The sequence below is a fragment of the Bemisia tabaci genome, chromosome 10 (genome assembly GCF_918797505.1).
Source record: "Bemisia tabaci chromosome 10, PGI_BMITA_v3".
NCBI lineage: Eukaryota > Metazoa > Arthropoda > Insecta > Hemiptera > Aleyrodidae > Bemisia > Bemisia tabaci.
The window spans coordinates 16917163-16937224 of record NC_092802.1 but is presented as its reverse complement, the minus strand read 5'-3'; the positions used below and the strand labels follow the sequence as shown (position 1 = coordinate 16937224).

The 20062-nt window shown below is 37.8% G+C and overlaps 2 protein-coding genes across 5 annotated transcripts in view; one reads left to right on the top strand and one right to left on the bottom strand.

Annotated features, from left to right (window-relative positions):
• Positions 1 to 20062, top strand: part of Not1 (CCR4-NOT transcription complex subunit 1) — a 47791-nt gene that overhangs the window by 5367 nt on the left and 22362 nt on the right. Inside the window, exons 1-8 of one of the 4 annotated variants that reach the window (XM_072305146.1) lie at positions 3056 to 3085; positions 5178 to 5432; positions 6519 to 6704; positions 7389 to 7516; positions 8456 to 8696; positions 10361 to 10471; positions 11504 to 11662; positions 19199 to 19311. In XM_072305146.1, the coding sequence (XP_072161247.1) occupies positions 3071 to 3085; positions 5178 to 5432; positions 6519 to 6704; positions 7389 to 7516; positions 8456 to 8696; positions 10361 to 10471; positions 11504 to 11662; positions 19199 to 19311 (1208 nt within the window). In that variant the 5' untranslated portion in view covers positions 3056 to 3070. The other 3 variants (XM_019052493.2, XM_019052494.2, XM_019052492.2) reach the window with 3 other exon arrangements.
• On the bottom strand, positions 13864 to 17959 carry LOC109037705 (uncharacterized). The gene is made up of 2 exons (XM_019052497.2): positions 17217 to 17959; positions 13864 to 14848 (listed from the first exon to the last, which is right to left on the bottom strand). The coding sequence occupies exons 1-2, from the start codon at positions 17265 to 17267 to the stop codon at positions 14318 to 14320; spliced, it is 582 nt and encodes a 193-aa protein (XP_018908042.2). The 5' UTR covers positions 17268 to 17959; the 3' UTR covers positions 13864 to 14317.

Genomic DNA, 20062 nt, shown 5'->3' with positions numbered 1-20062 from the left:
GTTCCTTCCTGTCGCGCTCGAGGCCTTTTTGTTGTTAAAAACGGTTTATATTGATGCGACGCAGCGCCAGAAAATGGAAAAACTAATCAATTTGCTTAGAACTTGAGAGAGAGTTCTATTTTTTCTTCCGGAGAACCTGTAAGAAAGTGAGAGAATATCCAGATTCTGCTCGTTAAAATCATGAAATTTTAAGGTTCAAAAATCGTAGACTCTACAAGTTGAACTTTGTCTTGTTTCCAGAGATTATCTTGACGTAAACTCAAGTTTTTTCGATTTTGCTCCCTCCGCAGCCTGATCATTTTTCTTTTCCTACTTTTGCTTCAGTCATTTAGCTCATAGATACTAGTCTCTAATGTCAGAGATAGAAAACGCGGGAGTGGACAGCTCTCGAACTTGAGGATCTTGAGGGGTCGCGAAATGGGTCAACTTGCAGTCTGCTTACTCCGCTACCTATTTTTCAGTTCAGCTTTTCACCCAGCCGAATTTGAAAATCTTAACATTTGTACCTCTTGGCCCGTGTTGTCATTAAGTTGTAGTCATACGAAGCAAAGTTGCCTATGGGAAACCTGGTAAAGTCAAAGAACTGCAATTCTGAATTTCCGTGGCCTCCGTAGGCAAAGGATAATCATCCAGGTTGCGCGAAAACTTGGAAAACGGGGGGGAAAATATTCCCTTGCAGTTATGATTTTATCCTTTGCTCATTTTGCCAAACAGTATAGAATTTCATTGCAGAAACAAATCAGGTCGAGTTCTTTTGTTGATAACTTTGGTGGTAATAAGCAATTTGTAAAGATCGTAAATTCCAATATTTTTGGAAGGATTTCAATTTTTTTTTGCAGTTTTCAAGCTTTAGTATTCCTGTCCAGGATGTCTTGGCATTTTAAGTTTCTTCACGACTGAAGGAAAGGGCTTGGGCATCCAAGTATTTTTGTGGGTTTTCCAAAATGTTTTTCCAAAAAAAAGTCATCACTTTACTTGAAAGGTCATCAACCCCAATCTAGCATTTCTTGGAAAGCTTGAAAAACGAATAATCGACCCTTGATTGTAGGAAAAACAAACTTGCCGAAAAAAATGGAAGAAAACAGAAAGCCCAAACTCAGAAACTCGCTTCAAAGGGTTTCTCGCTTGTGGGATTTCATACCACTTCGAGTTTCAATCAAGTGCGCTTTGAAGTATTCGCGATTGAGATTTTTCACCACAATTCCATTAGGAGCGTTCTAAGTTGGAAAGAAATTTCATCTTCTCCCTTACTCTCGTCTCACCTACAATTTTCTCGCTGCCAGAGGCAGCCCAGTCAGGGTGTATGCAAACCTCCCCCCCTCCCCAATGACTTAAAATTTGTCCCTACTAACTCTCTTATCTACATTTCACAATGCCCCCTCCCTTCTCCCCCCCCCCTTCATGAAAAATTCCGCATGAAAATACTATTATTTCTATAATACGCAATATTCCAATAGTTTCAATTTATTTTAATCCAAATATGATAATTATTTAGAATTAACTATTTTATAAAAACACAAATTGTTAATTTAAAGATAACTTCAATTTATTGATTTCTCTCAATCTTCCCCATTTATTTTTTAAAATTCCTTAAACCCCCCCCCCCCCCGCATAGGCGGATTCTGACTATTCGAACGAAGAGGGGGGGGGGGGGGGGCTTCCCCCAGAAAATTGTCGAAACTTTTCAGAAAAGAATATGCAGTTCAGTCAGTTTCATCATGAATCATTACCAAATACAAGCTTACGATCCCTCCTTCTTTTTTCCTCCGTTCCTTCCTGTTTTCTTCCTCATTTCCTCTAGCGAACGGGGGGAGGGGGGGGCGTACGCTCTTTGCCCCCCCCCCCCCCCCCGATCTACCCATATTCATCCCCTCCCCTCGGTAAATCGTTCGCGTTTCTTCGAGTATTCGCAAGTCAACCGTCCTATCAATTCTCTATTCTTCCCAAACGCTGCCGTTCGTTCGTTCGTAGTTTCCCCCTTTAATAATCTGTTCTAACGTTGTAAATATGAAAATTAAGGGAGAAGAGAAAGGAGTCAACAAATTTTGTAGCATTCGGCTTTTCCAGTCGCCCTCCCTCCCCCCCCCCCCCCCTCCGCCAACCGCGTTAAGCAGAAATGAACCAAGCCAATTCAGCCATTGCCAAATTCAATCGGGCGATTTCATTTTTTACATGAAAACGGTTGTGCGAATTTGTACGCAAATTTCAGTGAATTTTCTGCATAGTACGAAGAAAATTCCTTAAAATTTTCAAAAGAATCCGCACAAACTTTCCGTAGTACTTAAAAAATTTAATGGCCCCGTCAAATTCGGCAATAGCCGATGTGGCTTGGTTCCTTTCTGCTGAAGTCGGTCCAATTGATTCCTCGTTTTGAAACCGACCCCGATGAAACTTTCATCGGATCAGCTGATTCGGATGTTAAAAAAATTTCGAGCCGACCGCCGCGGCCGCACAGTGGTTCGAGTCAATTAGAGATGTCGGACATGAAATTGTTGACTAAAACTGCAAATTTCGATGTTAATTTCGTCATATTTTAAAATTCAAGGGGTGCATTGAGAAGAAAATTTCACGAGAAAACCAGTGGAACCACTTTTAGAACCTCAACGTTTCGTGAAGACGGAGTTATAAGCGTTCAAAGTTTCCAAATTTTGTCCGACCTCTCCCATCGACCAGATCCACTGTGGGCCGTGTCACCACGCACGGGTTCACTCACCGAAACCGTGGAACTCCATTCGAGCCTGAGAGATATGCCCCGGGTTTTCGCCGTGTCAAAACCGACTACCTCCACCGGGTCTCCGTCGGACTTACGCGGTTTTGTTCGGTGCGTCGTTTTCTCAGCCGCGAGGCTAAGTTTTTCTCTTTTTCGGTGCTTCGCCCGTGATCGTCGATCGGTTGATAACAATGAAGGATGAGACGCGAGATAAGGATAGTTGATTTTTTCCCCCCGTGGCCGGGTCCAGCCTCGTCCGGAACCATTGTCCGCAAGAAGGCCTCGCGGTCCTCGCCAGAAACCACCCTCATGTTGCGGAGATCCCGTCGCCTCGCAGGCCGCAGTCGCCCCGTCGCGACCATGTGTAGCTTTAAGGTTAACCGCTTTTCCGATCACCGTAGTGGCTTTTCCTCGACTGTGCGCTTCGTTCGAACCCCGTCGCCGTAGTGTAGATGCTAGCTCGCTTTTAATCTAGTCATTTTAATTGTCGCCCGTAAATTATGAACCCTTATCTAGTCGCTAATCCATATTGGATCTACTACGAAGTGCCGTTCGTCGAGCCACCGGCCCCCGTGTTGACTCGCTTCGACTACAGAGCTAGTAGCCCACTGATTTTCAATGAGGTTGTTGTTTTTGCCTCTCGCTCCTTTTTGTGGTTTAGGTTTCTGTTCGTTCTTCTATTCTGCCGTGCTAAGGAAAAACGCCGTATAAACCTTTAGGCGTTGCCAAATTTCCTGGTAAACTTATGAATATTTTTCTTCCAGATTTCAGATAATGTTGTTTGCAATTTCATCTAAAGTTTCTGAAAATTTTCTGGGAAAATATTCATAACTTTCCTCAAAAATAAATATTTTTTTGAAAGCCATTTGGCAACTCTCGAATGTTCTTACGGCGTTCTTACTTAGCACGGCAGTATTGACGTGTTCTCTTGGCAAGTTGCTCTCATTGGTGAGGCTGATAATAATTTTCGACTGAGGCCAATGTTAAGTTTTCCCGGAAGCCGATGGTTTCTTTTCTGCAGCGAGTAAGCGCTGCGATTATTTTTTTGTTGCTAGACTTGGACAAAGTCAGTGAGTCAATACCCAGATTTAATTTTGAGCAACTTCATTCTTCTTCAAACTGATGGGTCGATATTGTTAGAGCTTGTCGATTCGACTCGTTGTAAGCATCATTTTGATTCATAAGAACTAAGAGGATTTGCATAATGGAAGGAAAGTTGATGAATGCATCATTGTGTCAGCTTGCTTGATCTAATCTAAATTTTTATCGTTGAGGAATTTTTTTTCATATCCCGGATGCCAACTAAAAATATTCGACCTGTCAAAAACCTCAATCTATTTCTAGGGTTTAAAATAAATAATACCTTTTTAGAGTTTAAAGTGCCTTTGTATCCATGAGGAGGTTGGTTTGATTTTTTGATCTCTTTAGTTAGAAGTAATGCTTTAAAATCGATCATGCTCAGCATTTATTTCTTTATCAAATTCTAGAATCTCATTAATTCCAAAGAATTTTCCAGTGAATTCTCATTTTTCATGATAATGTGTGCTGATAAGTATTTACTCACTTAATGAGTTGTTTAAATCAAGTTTTTTGAATTCTAGAACTTCCTTTTAAATGTCTCTTTAAGTGTCACTTACTTGATTGTCATCAATTTTTACTTTATATTTAAGGATAAATTAAGTATTAATTCTGGTGAAAGTACAGCAAGATGTTGAGGATCAGGTTTTCTTTAGCTCAGCATGAACCGCCTTCTCAAGCTGTGCTCACACTATGTTTAGTTGCTTTTGTATCGTAGACAGGATGTGCATGGAGTAGAAGGTATTTGGTCAAGCACTCGACTCATTCTATGAATGTGCCTCCAGGTCTTGCATCAACGGCTCAATTTCTGCAGAACATTAATATGAGACACGTGTTTTAGTTAGTGCTCTAACATAGGTTGAAAACGCAAGAGCTTTCAATGAAGTTTTTTGTCAATTAGGTCATTTTAACTCAGATTTTGCAACGTGTAATAATTTTTACAAATTAGTCACCACCTTTCTCATCAGAAGTGAGGGTTGGAAGTCTGTGATCTTGCTGAGCTGTCTTTATTTTGTATATATTATGGTTCTTGTGTTTTAAAATTGTGTACATACAACATTTTATTTAATTTTTATTTGAAATTGAAGAATTAATGTGTTAATCAATTTCTGTGATTCTCACGGACAGCTCAAAGAAAAATTCCTGAATCTTTTGACCGTTCATATTTGTCTGACGACAAACGAAATTCAATGTAAGAGAAGCTATGTTGAAATTGATAGATTTTTTGTGTTTATGAAGAAAATGGACTCAGCTCTTGCAAGACTTCATGGAGGATGGGTTTTTTCAGTTTAAAATGATTGCAGTTCACATTTTTGTTGTATTCATAATTTGCGTGTCATCGTGTCAGAGGTTTCAGATTTTTCAATGCGCCATCTATTTTTTATTTCAGTTGGAAAATTCGTTAGCAGATACAATGCTGGAGGTGGGTTACAGCTGGACAGAAAATTTAGAAGGATGTCGAGAAAGGCTGTCCAGCATGGCTGGCGAAATCAAACCTGGTGTCGTCGCGAGGGTTCTGGGTATGATGGCGAGATCGCATACAGGACTGCCATCATCTCTCTGGCCCTCGGAAACAGACAAGCCTGACCAGCCTCCATTGAACACATGGAATGTCGATGTCTTTGTCCAAGCCCTCAAAGAAGTTGTAAGTACCCAGCTCATAGTGATATTTCAGTATTCTGCCTGAGATTTTCGGAAATGCTGCCCATAACAGAGACTCAAGAGGCTTGATCTAATTTTATATGACAAAGGGCTGCTCATTAATTGGATTACATTTTGCAATAAGGAACCACTATTTCTAGCTCATTTTAGAAACAACATATGTGCCATTAATTTCCCTATGAAGATACGTTCTTTTACGGATGAGCCAGAGATAGTGGCTCCTTATTGCAAAATGTAATCCAATTATAGCTTGCATTATGAAAAGAGGGTTATTATTTCACATGACATTGCTTCTCTGACGAGGGGCATATCTCGTTTTCTTTTTGAGTCATGGAAAGCACTGAGTTTGGGAAGAATGGGGCTCACAAGAAAATTGATTTATGCCCTTACGTTAGAGGAGTGTCGGTAATAGAGGTCTAGAAGGGATTTGTCACTGCATGGCATCATTTTAAAATGAATGCGAAGCATCATTTACTCATATACAGCTGTCAAATAGGACAAGAGGGTGACAGAAAAAACATGAAATATTTTTTTCGAAAAGAAGTCTGAAATTCAAATTTTCAGCACAACATGTTCATGAATGGGCAGCAAAAACCAAAGATTGAATTTATCTCAAAATAGTTTGATTCTTGCTAAGTAATTTTCAGTTCTATACAGCAAGACTCGTATGCTATCACAACCATCCTCTTGTTTTCAAGTCCTGTAGTGAGACAGCACAGTACATATGATTTACTAGTGAGTGTTGAAGCTATCACAGGGTGATCCATAAGTCCCACACCACCTTTCTAACCCCTAGGGCTTGCCTTTTTGGAGGGTAGTCCCATTTGAATTTTGGGGGTTCCCAAAAGTCGTTTTTTTTTTTACCTAGGAGCACTCGTAACATTTCAAGTCTCCATCTAGATTTGTTCAAAAGTTTCAGGGGTAATGCCTAGTGCTGATAGAGCGGGACTTTTGAATCACCCTGAATATTTTTTAGCTCTATTTTACCTTTCAAAGTAACACTCAGGACTGTATCATCCTTGTATTTGTTCGATTCTGTTTTTCAAATGTTTCATTTTGATTTTTTCAGGCCCCCAATTTGCTATGGCCAGAAGTTATACGAGAACTAGACTACCCAGATTTTCTCATTAAGGATAGAAGAGGCCTTAGTCTCATCATTACAGCCCTTAGGTTAGGATTACAGTCTCAAGGATTCCCCCTCGAAAGGTTTCCTGTTGAGTTGTTCTATCGGCCGTGGAAGTATGCTGAATGTCAGGTGATTATTACAAATTTTTGTCTCGCTTTCCCAGTCCAAGTGAAGACATTTGAGTTTTTTTGGGGCTTAACAAGCTACAAGATACAAGTGAAACGATCGAAATGCTATTTCACTGCATTTTATTCATGGATACACTTGAAAATGATGTAATATAGTAGAGAAGCAAAGATTCAGAGGGACAACAATGATTAAGATAACTTCTGTTTAGTTATTACTGTGACCAAGTTGAAGGAAGTCAAATAGCTGTAGTGAAAGGGGAAAAGTCATCTAACATTTTTGTAGTCATTGATTTTTAAATCATTGGTGACTAACAAGTTAGAACAACATTTTTGGCATTTTTCAAGTACAAATGGGAACTTTGAGGCAAATGTGCACCGAATTGAGCCAGAAAAAAATTCCCTGCTGTACTATTACCAAATTGGGTAAGAATTGAGGATACATATTTGCGTCATTTTTTTTAAAATTTGCTTCCCCCCCCCCTCCCACAATGAAATAAAAGATTTGTGTGACCCTGAAAACAATTTTCCCGCAGTTAATGCAGAAATATAATTTTTTCCAAGCTGGTATTGTTTTTAAAACAAGACATCCCTTTCTAGGGTAAGTAAGAATTCTAGGGCAACAGTTGAATCTAGTTAAACCTCATTAATCTTAGTTTCTAACAATAAATGTGTGATTTGATTTCAGTTTTCTCTCCTGAAACAAATTCTCAAAAACTCGGATGTGTTCTGTTTTGCTGACTACCCGTCACGGACAGTACCCATTGAATCTCTGAAGTCTCCTCCTGAAAGCGACAACAAAGAAATTGCCTCTTGGTGAGCCTCAATCTAATCCCATAATTCTTTGTTCCACGATGAATATTTTTTCACTATCAGTCGAGTAGAAATTTTCTTTTCAAAATTTTGACCAAACAAAATAAATGAAGTACACTAAAAGAACTCTCAACAGAATTCTGTCAGCCCTTACTACTTTCTGAATGAAAGGTGTTTATGTAATCTTGAATTGGCAATTGGTGAAGGAATGCGCTAATCCTAACCTTGTCCAGCATTCTTTTAAATGCCCATTTCTGTGACCGTCTGGATTACTTACTTGAAGTTGTCAGAACTTTTTTATTGGGCAGTCGAAATTTTTCTCCTTTAATTTAAATTATATTCATTTATTTTAGATGGACTTTTTTATCACCAATTTTTTGTGGTTCCATAAATCTTGTCATTTTCACTAAAATATAGTGAAAAAGTTTTATAAATTTTAACAAGCAGTCTACTGAGTCAACATATTTGTATAAAGCGAAAACTTTAGTAGACCGGTTAAAATTTTCTCAGTATATCACTGGAAACTTTTTAACTGAGAAGAATATCAATGACAGAAGTGCAAAACCTCAATTCTGCATTGCAATGATTCAAAATTTCCGTTTTTATTTTATTTTTTGGAAGGAAAACAAACCAACTCTATAGCTTGAAGTTAATGCCAAATATTCTGCTGACAGAGAAGAAAAATCAAGACAGTTTTCAAAAACGTACCCACCTTAGTATTTCCAAGAAAAAGTAAAGTTTATTAGGAAGTCTGCAACGCTGAAAATGGAGAAACTTAGTCTCGCTTCTTAGCCATCTATATTGACACTCTTACCTTTTTATCGGCCAATTCAAATGATCTCAGAAAGTAGTCACCCATTCACATGATTTGATAGATCGTAATTAGCATTTTTCCTATTTTTGAAGATCCTATTTTGAATGTGAAATCATTGTTTGGAACAGGTGCTGTGTGGATTTAGTAGAAACAATTTTACAACTCGCTGAAAGAGGTCTGTTCAATCAAGTGCAAGACCTCCTCAAGATGCCGATGCAAATCTGTCCAGACATTTTAACCCTAGCAATCCTACATGGAAACCTACCCATCACCCCGTTCCGGCAAGAGCTTTTGTCAAATCTCATGCCAATATTCTTCAGCAACCATCCTAATTCTGCAATGATCCTGCATCATGCGTGGCATTCTCAGGTATGAAAAAAAAAAATTCCATCAGTTCATCATTTTCCATCCTACTCTTAAAAAAATTGGGCCCAAAAAAATTCCTCCTCCCCCCAGAAGCAATTTACACTACTCCTCTATTCTCAAAATGACTTTTGTGACCCGTTTAATTCCTGCAATATTTCCAATGTTCACTTCTGAGAATGTCCCATCGGCGTGCAGGCAAATTTGGTTACCTTCCCTTGTGAGTCTGTGTGGTCGTTGAAACCGGACCTAGATTCTCTCCGGAGAGTCAGTAGCTGCCAAGAGTTTGCCTACAAACTTACTTAGAGGGTGAATTTGATGGGCAAAGACCGATTTTTGACTCGTGCAAAGGGTAAACTCAGATCAGAGGGTGCGCACCCAGACTTTTTGACAAGAGATCGCTCCTGCATCAAGTTGCCCGCAAACTCGACTCCCAATTCCTGTTGTAGAGCTCTGAGATGCAAAGCGGGTCCATTTAAATGGCTCTACTGTTTTTCTCATTTTTTCATTTCTGGCACTTGAGTCTCTTTAAGTACTATTGATTAAATTGCTGACCTGTTGAATTCTAAGAAAATGAAGTAAGAAAGTTGCGCTTATCTTGAAATAACCTTTGTAGGTATTAATAATTAGGATTGATTTCAAATTGGTTGATATGGTTTCAAATCAGTGAATGGTAGTTTATCAGGCCCTGAAGCACACTAAATTGACCTCTTGGCACCTGTTTGACACTAAATTGGCCTCTAGACAAGCTACGAATTATAACAACCCACAACGTGTTTTCTCCTCAGAACTTCATGAGTACAATGGAATACACAACGGAAAGTCTCGAAATCAACTCCTTAACAAGATATGATTGTTGACTATTATCATTGGTTAAATAGCAAGAAAGACAAATGACGTCATTTCTATAATCGAATTTCGGTTTGATCTCTGACAAAAATACTCATTAATTTCTCATTCAAGAGTTGATTTACAAATTTCCTGTTTTGTGAATCATTTTCTAGGTGAGATTGTGAAGTGGAAACATGCGACATCATTTTCTAGTTCAGAACTTGTCAAATGGCACATCGTAGATGTTTCAAACATACCATTAAAATCTGTAAATTTGAATCATACAAGCACCTAATGAAATCAGTGTTTGAAACACACGCCTGCCAAACAGCAATTTGTTAGTAAGAAATCGTCTTTGGCTGCTAAGAAAATCATCGTTAAACATTTTTGGGATATTTCGGCGCATTCTGCAAGGTGTTAACAATTCTGCCCTTCTATTTTCGTCAAGTTTCGTGACACATCAGGTTTGACTCAAGGCATATCGAAAGGGCAATTTTTCATTTTGGCCCCTAAGAAAAAAAGTTGCCGGCCAGATGGCTGCTAAGACTTTATGCTAAGTTTCAAACATTGAGCGAAATTCATGTGTACTGTTCCTGGAAAAATGAGCTTAAAGTATTCACAAAACCTCAGGATTATCGGGATATATTGGAACCTAAACTCATTTGTTTCATCAGATATCATAAAATAAATTATCAACTTTTGATAATGGGCCACTCCACAGCATTTTAATTATTGCGGTCTGCAATGTATACTGCAGAGGTGCAGAAATGGCAAATAAGCTGTAGTAGCAAATTTCTTTTCAAAAATTGATTCTAATTCTAACTTTATTTTGATTTCAGAGTATGTCTGTAAAACAAATCATCATGCATGCAATGGCTGACTGGTACTTACGGGGAGATCATGACCAGGCTCGGCTTTCCAGAATATTGGACGTGGCTCAGGATTTAAAGGCAAGTTCATTGAAATTTTTGGAAATCGAAAAATGTTCATCCTCTTAATCTTGAATAATGATAAATAAAAAATGATCAGTTATTTGAACCACTGTCATCTAAGTCAATGACAACAATTAACTGTCTTACCAAAATTTCAAAAATATTCAAATCCTTTGAATTTACTTTTGTTTCATCAATAACGAAAAAATGATATACTGCACCCACAGAAAACAGCCTATAGTCAGATTCTGTTTTTTTTTTCCATTGTTCGGACACTTGAATGTTGCCAAATTTTCTCTTCGAAAAGATTTAATTTTTAAGAAAGGATGAATATTTTCCCTTGAATTTCCAGACACTTCAGATCAAATTATAAACGAAAGTCTCCCGAAAATCGAAAGACAAATAATTAAAATTTCCTTCAGAATTCGTCATTTAACTTTGTCTGGAGACTCATGGCGTTCTTCCTTAGCACAGCAGCATTAGTAAATTTAATAATAAGCATAAATTACACACCATCACAGGTGCTGACTTATTACGTTAATCATTCTCCTCTAAAAATGTGTACATCTTTGTCATTATGATAATATTACAACAAAACTTATCATCAAGGACAGGCCAAGTGCCAAAAAGTTGATTTTGAGTTTTTCACTTCTGAATTTCTGAAAACTACCGCGGCACATAGCACTAACGCTATCTTTCAAACACTGTTTTACGCTGTAATTTTAGTTGTATGTGGCCAGCTATGTACCATGTTGTTCTTGGTGTTCAGAATAAAATGGCATATCCAACTCAATTTTCAATTTTTTGGCACCCAGCGCATCATAGATGATAATTGATAAGTCCTCAAACTATTTAGAGGTAGCATCCAGAACTTATTCATCCGAAGAGTCGCAATTTATTATGTCTCTTTCCACCAAAGATAACTTCATTTCCAATATTTTTAAAGCTCTGTCATAGCACCTCAATTTGACTCTGAACTCAGCAGATCATTTTTAAATGTTTTAGATCATCATGTATACTGATTTCATGTGACTTTCTCTTTCATTTCAGGCATTATCTCTCCTTCTAAACGCACAATCGTTTCCTTTTGTGATTGATCTGGCCTGCTTAGCATCTCGCAGGGAGTATCTCAAATTAGAAAAGTGGTTGAATGATAAAATCAGGGAGCATGGAGAAACATTTTTGACAGCCTGCGTGAACTTCTTGCAGGTAAGACATAATGAATCCATCACGTACACTTAATACTGTAAGAGAGGGAGGGAAGTACTTGGGTGGATGGTAGAGATGAGGAACAGACGTCAGCAACACTGGTTCGCAGGGTACTTTACGAATATATATTATAACGCACTACTACAAAACACTACAAACTTCCACGTCAAACTTCTGCTTCAGTATACTATCCCAACCTTCTGCTTCAATATACTACTTCAAACTTCTGTTACAAACTTCTACAATAAACCTCTACTTCAAACTTCTGCTACTCAAGCGTAGGACTGCTGGCCTCTTCGCATAAGCGTTAGACCTCGGCACGTCGATTTATCAACCGTTTTATAGCAGCGGACGAGGCGCTCCATGGCCAAGACCGAATATCAGGCCTGAAAATCCTGCCCTGGGATAGCTCGCCTCGTGCTGCTACTCAAAACAAATCAAGCAAGAACGTGCCGAGCAGTAAGACTGTCAATTCTTTGCGTTAGTAGCGGAAAAAGACGAAAATGAGACCGTACACCAGATGTACCGCCCTGTTTCAAATATTAAATTCCATTAATTGTATTTATTTTATAATATATTAAAACGGTATCTGCCAAGTGGGTTTCAGTGACCACTAGGGATCAAAAGGGTCACAGTTACTGGTCCTGTATTGTCCTACAGTGTGTCTTCATTGCTTTTCTGGGTGACCAAAGTGTTACTCGTGGGTCTATCATAAAACTAGTCGTGAAGTATGGGTGTATCTGATAGGTGGGGTCAGCATCAAAGTTCTCTGCCACTGATAATAGTATACAGTGGCTCATTTAAGCGTTTTTTCGTATGCTTTCCCCTCATGACAAGAACACACAAGGAAAAAAATTTTGCAGGGAACAAGTTAATTATAACAAACCAAAATTTTTTTCTGGCCTCTCGTCATCCTTTTCTCCCTCCCTTTGTTGCAAGCTTAATGTGATTGGATACGGAATCTTTGATAAACTAAAAAAAATTAATTGTTGATTGATGATGAAATATGTCACCATGCCTGTGGAGAATTGGTTATGAATTGAAAGTTTTACTTCAGTGAACTGGATTTTGAGGAATGTTTGCAGCATGCTTTCATTGTTTTGTGTCATTTTTGGATCTTGGAAGAATTTGCTAAAAAATAAAATCTTTTAGGCAGGTGCTTAGAGGTCGCACCAATATCACAAACGCCACTGGAGAAGGAAGAGGGGATCCAATCTTGCGCGAGGGGGAAAGGGGATGAAGCCAAGCTCTACATTAGCCTCTTACTGTGAAAAAGGAATTATATTCTCTCAAAATGAGAATTTTTTCAACCACTTTTCAGGCTTTCTCCGTTACTTTCTGAGAATTGGCAGCTCTTTACTTCTTGAACATAATGTTATTGGAATTTTCAATAGTATTCTCTGAATTTACAAAGGAAACCAATCTTTGCTCTGGTTGAAGCCTTGTGAGGAATTAGCTATTCGTTTAAAATTGCATTTCAACATTAGTCTGAGTTGGAATGTGACAAAAAAACACATTTTGAAATCCAGTCTCTTTATTGAATAATTCACTACAAATCACAAATTTTTGCTACATCAAGTCTTTTATCTTATTAAAAAAAAAGCAGGGCAGTGATACATTTTTTTCCTCCTTAACCAACTGAACTGTAAATTTGACAAAGAGAGCATTATAATAGAAAACAAAAAGTAGGAGACAGGAAACAAATCCAATTATAATGCATTTACTCTGTTAATTTTTTGCTGGTCTAATCACTTAAATCGTAAAATGTGCAGAAATCAGGAAAATTTGAGGTTATTTTATGTTCAACTGTACGACAAACACAAAATACTGTAACAAAGTAACATTGCTTAAAATAAGTTTTAGTTCAGTCATACTTATCATATAAACGTTCACAAGAACCCCATCTATCATGAAAATATGAAATATTGTAAAAATTGATGCCATGTCAACCAACGGCTTAGAGCTGTCATTTTAAATCAATGGGTTTAATATATAAGTTTCACTAACTCAAATCAATATGTACTGAATGTGCAAAAATCATTTAAAATAATGAAAAATGACAATTTTAGAATAAGTAAATTACATTTAGTAAAATTCTTAAAATTTCATGGAACTTCGACAAATGTTCTGTCAAAAATGAGAAAATGTGGAAAGTATACTTGTTAATCAAAAGAGAACAAAAATTAAGAAGTTCAAAGTAACTTTAAAAGTTATTTTCAATAAAATTCCAAAAAAATTTGCCTGATTTTCTCACAATGATGAAACAGTATTGAAAGTATAAAAGTTAATGGAAAAAACCAAAAATAAAATTAGAAAATTGACAAGTTATTTTGAAGAAAATGCTCAAAAACTTCTCATGAAATATTGACGAATTTTCCTAACGATAATGAAACAACGCTTGAGGAACCACAGAAGCACCGGGAAGATTTTGATTGGATGGAAATCCCAATTATTGCAGTGTTTGATCCTAGCAATTTGGATAAAATTCCGCAAAAAATTATTTGCTGCTACATACATAATGTAACTACATAGGTAAATTTTGAACGCTAAATTCCAAAACTGACAATAAATAGTTACTTTGAACATAGCATTCAGTAATCAGTGGAAGTCAAACAATTCAGGAGAGAATTCGTGACTGAGAGTAGTCCTTTTCAACTAGGGTAAGCTCTCCGTGAATTGAACACATTTGATGTAAAAAGCCGATCTGTAGTATGGCCTGCAAAAATCACTAACTGTCCAGCCGTTTTGGCTCATCTCTTGCTCTTCATCTAGATCCAAGGCATATTTTATAAGTTGTCTCAAGACCTCAACTCGAATGGGCACTAGGACTGGCTGATCTTTTTCAGTTTCATAGTACCGGTCCATTGAAAACAGATAGTATAAATATTGTTCTTGGCTTATTTTTCCTTCATCTCTCAGTCTTACTACAGGAGCACTTAATTTTTTAAATTCATTGCAGCAAATAATGCCACATAAATGCCTCTCCTCGCCATTTACATAGCAGTCCTTTTCTTCGTCAAAATGCTTAAGTTCTGCATTTGTCTTATCAGCCAACACCTTAAGGAGGTGTAGGAGAATATCCTCTGGAAAGTTGAGATCGCTAATGAGCGCTAATACTTCTTTGAATGTAAGCTTCTCCGCTGCCTTCTTTAAGGCTAGCTTTTTTAGGCTCGGAACTGACATTCTCTGAAACAGAAAAATTTAATGTTACTAACAAGCTTATTTGATATAAGAGTCTTAATCCTTAATGCTTCGCATCGGAAAGGTTGCCATGACTGCTGGCAGGCTAAATATTGAAACCTCTAAACTTACATATCAAGGCAATCCTGCTAATGACGTTACTCCTATCTTTGCTAGGAAAGTTCAACTGAATAAAGAGGTGCTTCTTTTTTAGATACAGACTGTCTTCTTCATCACAGCCTCCCCCTTAAAAACTTATCATGTGATTTCTCGTTTTTAGAAAATACCACCAATACCATTGTTTCTCTGATTTGAGTTCCAAAAGTTTTTTTAAAATATTTAATGGTTTAATAATCATTTCTGCCTGGAAGAATTTTATCTTCAACTATCTATTTTCTTTTTCCAGCCAATATTATGAAGTAAGGGACTGATTCAAGTAAAATTTACTAAAAGTTTATCTACACAGTTGAGTTCAAAAGTTTGCTGTTGTGGTATTGAAACGACTAAAGTAGGAGGCACAATTTCAAAATTCTCAAAGATAACTTCAACGTCCTACTAACGGTTTGTAGGGTCCCCATGCACAGCTGGAACTTTGAAAGTTTTGTTAGAGGAAGGAGGGTAATCTTAGCTGCATGTTTTGATAGTGAGAAGTTTCAATTTCTTGGTTCACATTTGGTGTGGCTGCGCCACCAGGGTCTATCCATCACAGTGTTCAAAACTCACAGGCGCCAACGCGCCAAATACGCCTAAGAAATCGGTCATGGTGCCTAAAGAATGAAAGCTCTGCGCCATTGTGGCCCCTAAAAATCCCCCCCCCCCCAAAAAAAAAAAAAAAAATCATAGTTTTTCTGGTTTGGTGATTTTTCGAAATTTCCCCTAAGTAACAGCTATTAGTTCTGTTTCTAAAACATCTTGCGTCCAACTTGTCACTAAATGCGCTGTAATACATAGGCCACAAGTCAATTTGGCCCCTAAAAAATCGAGCTTGATGCGCCACATGGCTCCTGAAACTCGAAGGGGAGCTTCGAACACTGATCCATCACCTCAAGTGGTGATGAGCCGAGCCGCCCCGTATGGCGCACTTGCGTCATTGCGTCGCAGTTTCCTCTGCCGGCCGCAGTAAGGAGCTCGATAACCCCATCTCCCATCTCCGAACTCGGCAAGACCAACTCAGTGGAGGGCCCGGCAAGACCTCCTGGCATTCAGTCTTTCATATTCAGTTATCAAGTAAGCTCGTGTTTCATTCAAGTCGGGGTCCTTCTCAGTTTTCCGTGGCGTAGACCCGCAAAATAGACGCGGCATTTCCCGCAATAAGTCGCGCCTTAGTCCCGCACTAAAACGCGGCTCTCCCCGCCCAAAGACGCGGATGGCACCCTTTAGTTACATCAACTGTGAATATACGTCAGTGTGATTGCTAAAGACAACTTGCATCATTCTCCTACGAACCACCTAAATACCACTCCCCTGAAATGGAGAGGGGGGGAGGCTCAGTCTTCCTTTAGTTGGGCACATTTCCCCCACAAGGCATCCCTCCCTTAAGGCTTATCGTGTCATGAAGCAACATCTCTGGACACTGACTTTGGCACTCACCTCGAATTGAGTTCCTACCGTTGAGACTGCGTTTAAACTAAGTAGATTTGATGCAGACTATACCCAATTTGATGTGACGAAGACTTGGCTATTTGTCATCAAACCCAATTTAGAAAAGGTGTTTATACGACGTATCAAATTCAGGCAGTTTAACAAAAACAGTGCAACTTCTAGCATGCAGCGACACTTGGTATTTAGTCTATTGGAGTATAGAGTGCTAAGGCTTAGCGTATGATGCTATGTGATTTAACATGATCGTCAAAAGCACTGTCATAAACACTTCCAACTTTCCTATCGTAGACCCTAGGCCTAAACCAATCCTAACCCTTCCACTTCTAATAAAAACCTCATTTTTCGTAAGTGAAAATCCATCTCTCATGTTCAAGACTATTAGATACTGAATAATTTCATTTACTGAGAATGTAATTTTGCTCGCAAGTTTCTCTGCATCTTGTTTCCAACAGTAAATTGCTTCTTTGGAATTCTTGTATTTCACCCCTGAGATTGGTCTCTAAACCTCAAAATTTGAAAGTGAATTTGTCTCAAGACCATTCGGAGTGAAATTATGTATTTTAAATATTGAAAATTATATTTTATTCCCAAGTTCTCGATTAGAGCCGTAGGTTACCTTGCCCATCCGAGATTTTCGTATTTCACCTAACAGATTCATAAAAACCCTTGCCCCCCGGGATTTTCGTATTTCACCTAACAGATTCATAAAAACCATTCTCAGAAGTTATTTAAGCTTTACTACCAATTATCTTGATCTACATTTAAGACTTACCTTTGCAGAAACACACCTAACGGAAATCTTCAAAGCAATTTTGTCTCTCATGAAATAAGTTCATACACGGACCGGCTGTAGGGGGTCTAACCACGTCTAACCTCATCGAAGTCTCTCAGTCATCTGTTGATAGTTTTCCTGATCAAGACCGTCCTAGTATATTTTACCGCTGTGACGTCGCTTGCTGACGCAGCCAATGAAATATCAGCTTATGGATTCACGTTTAATCCGCGAACCAATCATACGCTAGCTCTCGCGAGATATCGAATACTTGTCTACGTCACAAGATGGCGCTTACATTTTTCTGGAAAATTCCTTACTCTACAACACTACCTCTGTTTGATTTCGGCTAAGAAATTTTCCCGCCAAATTGAGTCAACATAACCTTATTTCTTTGTTCAGAAGAAATTTTCCCGCCAAATGGAGTCCGTATAACCATATTTCTTTGTTCAGAATAAATTTTCGCGCCAAATCGAGTCAACAACACCTTATTTCTTTGTTCAGAAGAAATTTTCGCGGTAAATCGATTTATCCTTATGGTTTATGTTGTTGGTCTTGGTTTCTTTGTTTAGAAGAAACTTTCGCGCCAAATCGAGTCAATATACCGTTATCTCTTTATCTACTGAAGTCAGGGCGAATCTGACAACTCATTTCATTCTTAAAAACTTCTGCCATAGACTCAGTATGCTGTGAAACGCACAGAAACAGTAAAACCGCAATTTTGAATTTATGAATAAAAATATTACTGGTAAAATTTTGAAGTTTCCAATCGGATGCTAAGATGATTGTTACAAGTAACTACGCAGTCCCTGAAAAATCGTTTAAAGTTCATGAAAAATAAAATTTCACTTTTCAGCAAAATGAAATCGTGAAATTTCTTTTTGCATCCACTCGTTGTCTACTCGTTGTCCAGAAATACGGAGAGGAATGTATCGGTAGACAAGGAACGAAATTTCGCATTTTGATGCATGTTTCCTAACCAGAATTTTACAAGAAACTTGATTCAGGCAACGTAAATTACTGAAATCAACTCCTACAAAGATTTTGACGTTTTTATTTCACATTGGCCATGAGAAATTTGAAATGCCTGGTCACAAGAAAAACATTGATCTACGCGAGTCAAATTGCGCACTACAGCGGTTTCGGCAGTCTTCTCCATAAGTAATGTTCCTTCCCTACCCTGTGTTGTTCAGAATATGCACCCTTTGCAATAGTTAAGCCGAAGCACGTAGTTTGAGGTTGCCATATTTTCATACCGCAGGGACTTTCTCAGTAACGTTTAGTGTGCGATTCAACTCAAGTAGATTATTGCATTTTCCATGAACGAAAAATTTGAATTTATGCATTAAGAAACGTTCATATCGTAGTGAGTTAATTTTAGTAATTTTATTGCGCAATTCGTGTTTTACATGAAATTTCAGTTAAAAATCATGTATTAGAATGCTTCAATTCGCACCCTTTCTACGGGCCCACAGTCCAGCCTCTTTACCAGATCTGCCCCCTTTTTTCTGAACTCTCAGCTTAGTTTGCTTTGGATGCCCCCTTTTTTTGTGAACACAGATTCCAAGCATTATTGTGTAGACTGCCTGGCTTGCACAAGTGATATACATGTCAAAAGCTCATTTTTGCCAGCTTTGTAGACTCTGATAGCTTTCGGCCGGAATCCTCTTATTGCTACCATTTTTAAATGGAACTGTTCTGAAAACACACTGAAAACAGATGGGACACCCCTCACAAAAAAGATCATGTTGTACCATGCAAATAATAGGGAGGAAAAAATTATCATTGTAGTAGTAGTAGTAGTAATAGTTGTTTTATCGTAATAGTCAAAGATTATTTTTGTTTTTATTTTCACCATTTTTTTAAAACTCATTTTTCAATCTTTTGTGTTATTATGATTGGTTTTAACATTTTTATACTATTAAAAGTGAATGTTATTTTAATTTGAATTGTATTAAAGTTTTCTAAATATTATGTTACAGAGAAAGGTAGCTTTTATTTTTGGAGGACCTCTGAAGGATGAAGCTCCGAAGTCTGCCCAGTTACCTCATGAAACGCTAAGCACCATTATAACAACACTACAAAAATACGCAGGGTTCGTGTGCTGATCTGTTACTCAATTTTCTCTTGTTCATTGGCTTTCTGTAGATTGAAATTTTTGAATAGCCATTACCGCTTCCCAAAATTTTTAGTAACATATTGATTCAGAAAATTATAGTCCATTGAATCTATAACTTGAATTGTCCTTCAACTATTTATTTATACATCACTTGTAATGAATACATAAAAGTGATCATGCTGTCAGATGAATGCTTAGATGATGATCTCTGAATTATTGTTTAAAAGAATATGAGCTCTTTGAATATCAATCTAATAATCCTTCCTTATCGCATAATATTAAATACTCTCAGCTCTGAAATATTCTTTCAATGAGTATTAGCTCTTTGAATGTAAATTGGATTGTCCTCTTTTTAGTACATATAATGTTAAATACTTGCATGGCTATTATCATTTTTTACCAAGCAGCTAGCACAGAAGAACTACGCAGACAATACTTAGAAATTTTGCCCCATCTAAACTTTGAAATTATTTGATATACCCCATGGTCCTTTGAGCATGATGAGCTTTTAAAATCAAACTTTCCATCTTGAGAAAAACAGAGCTGAAAAATGAATTTTTCCAGATTTTAACTCGCAATATTTAGCAGAAATGTTGCTTCATCTTATTGCGATTGAGAAGATCTTTTATATCCTCGCCGGCCAAGAAGACAAGATAGACAAAAATAATGAAATTTGGTGTAGCGTCCGCTCAGACATGGTCTTTGTCCCAACTGTGAAACTCTGTTA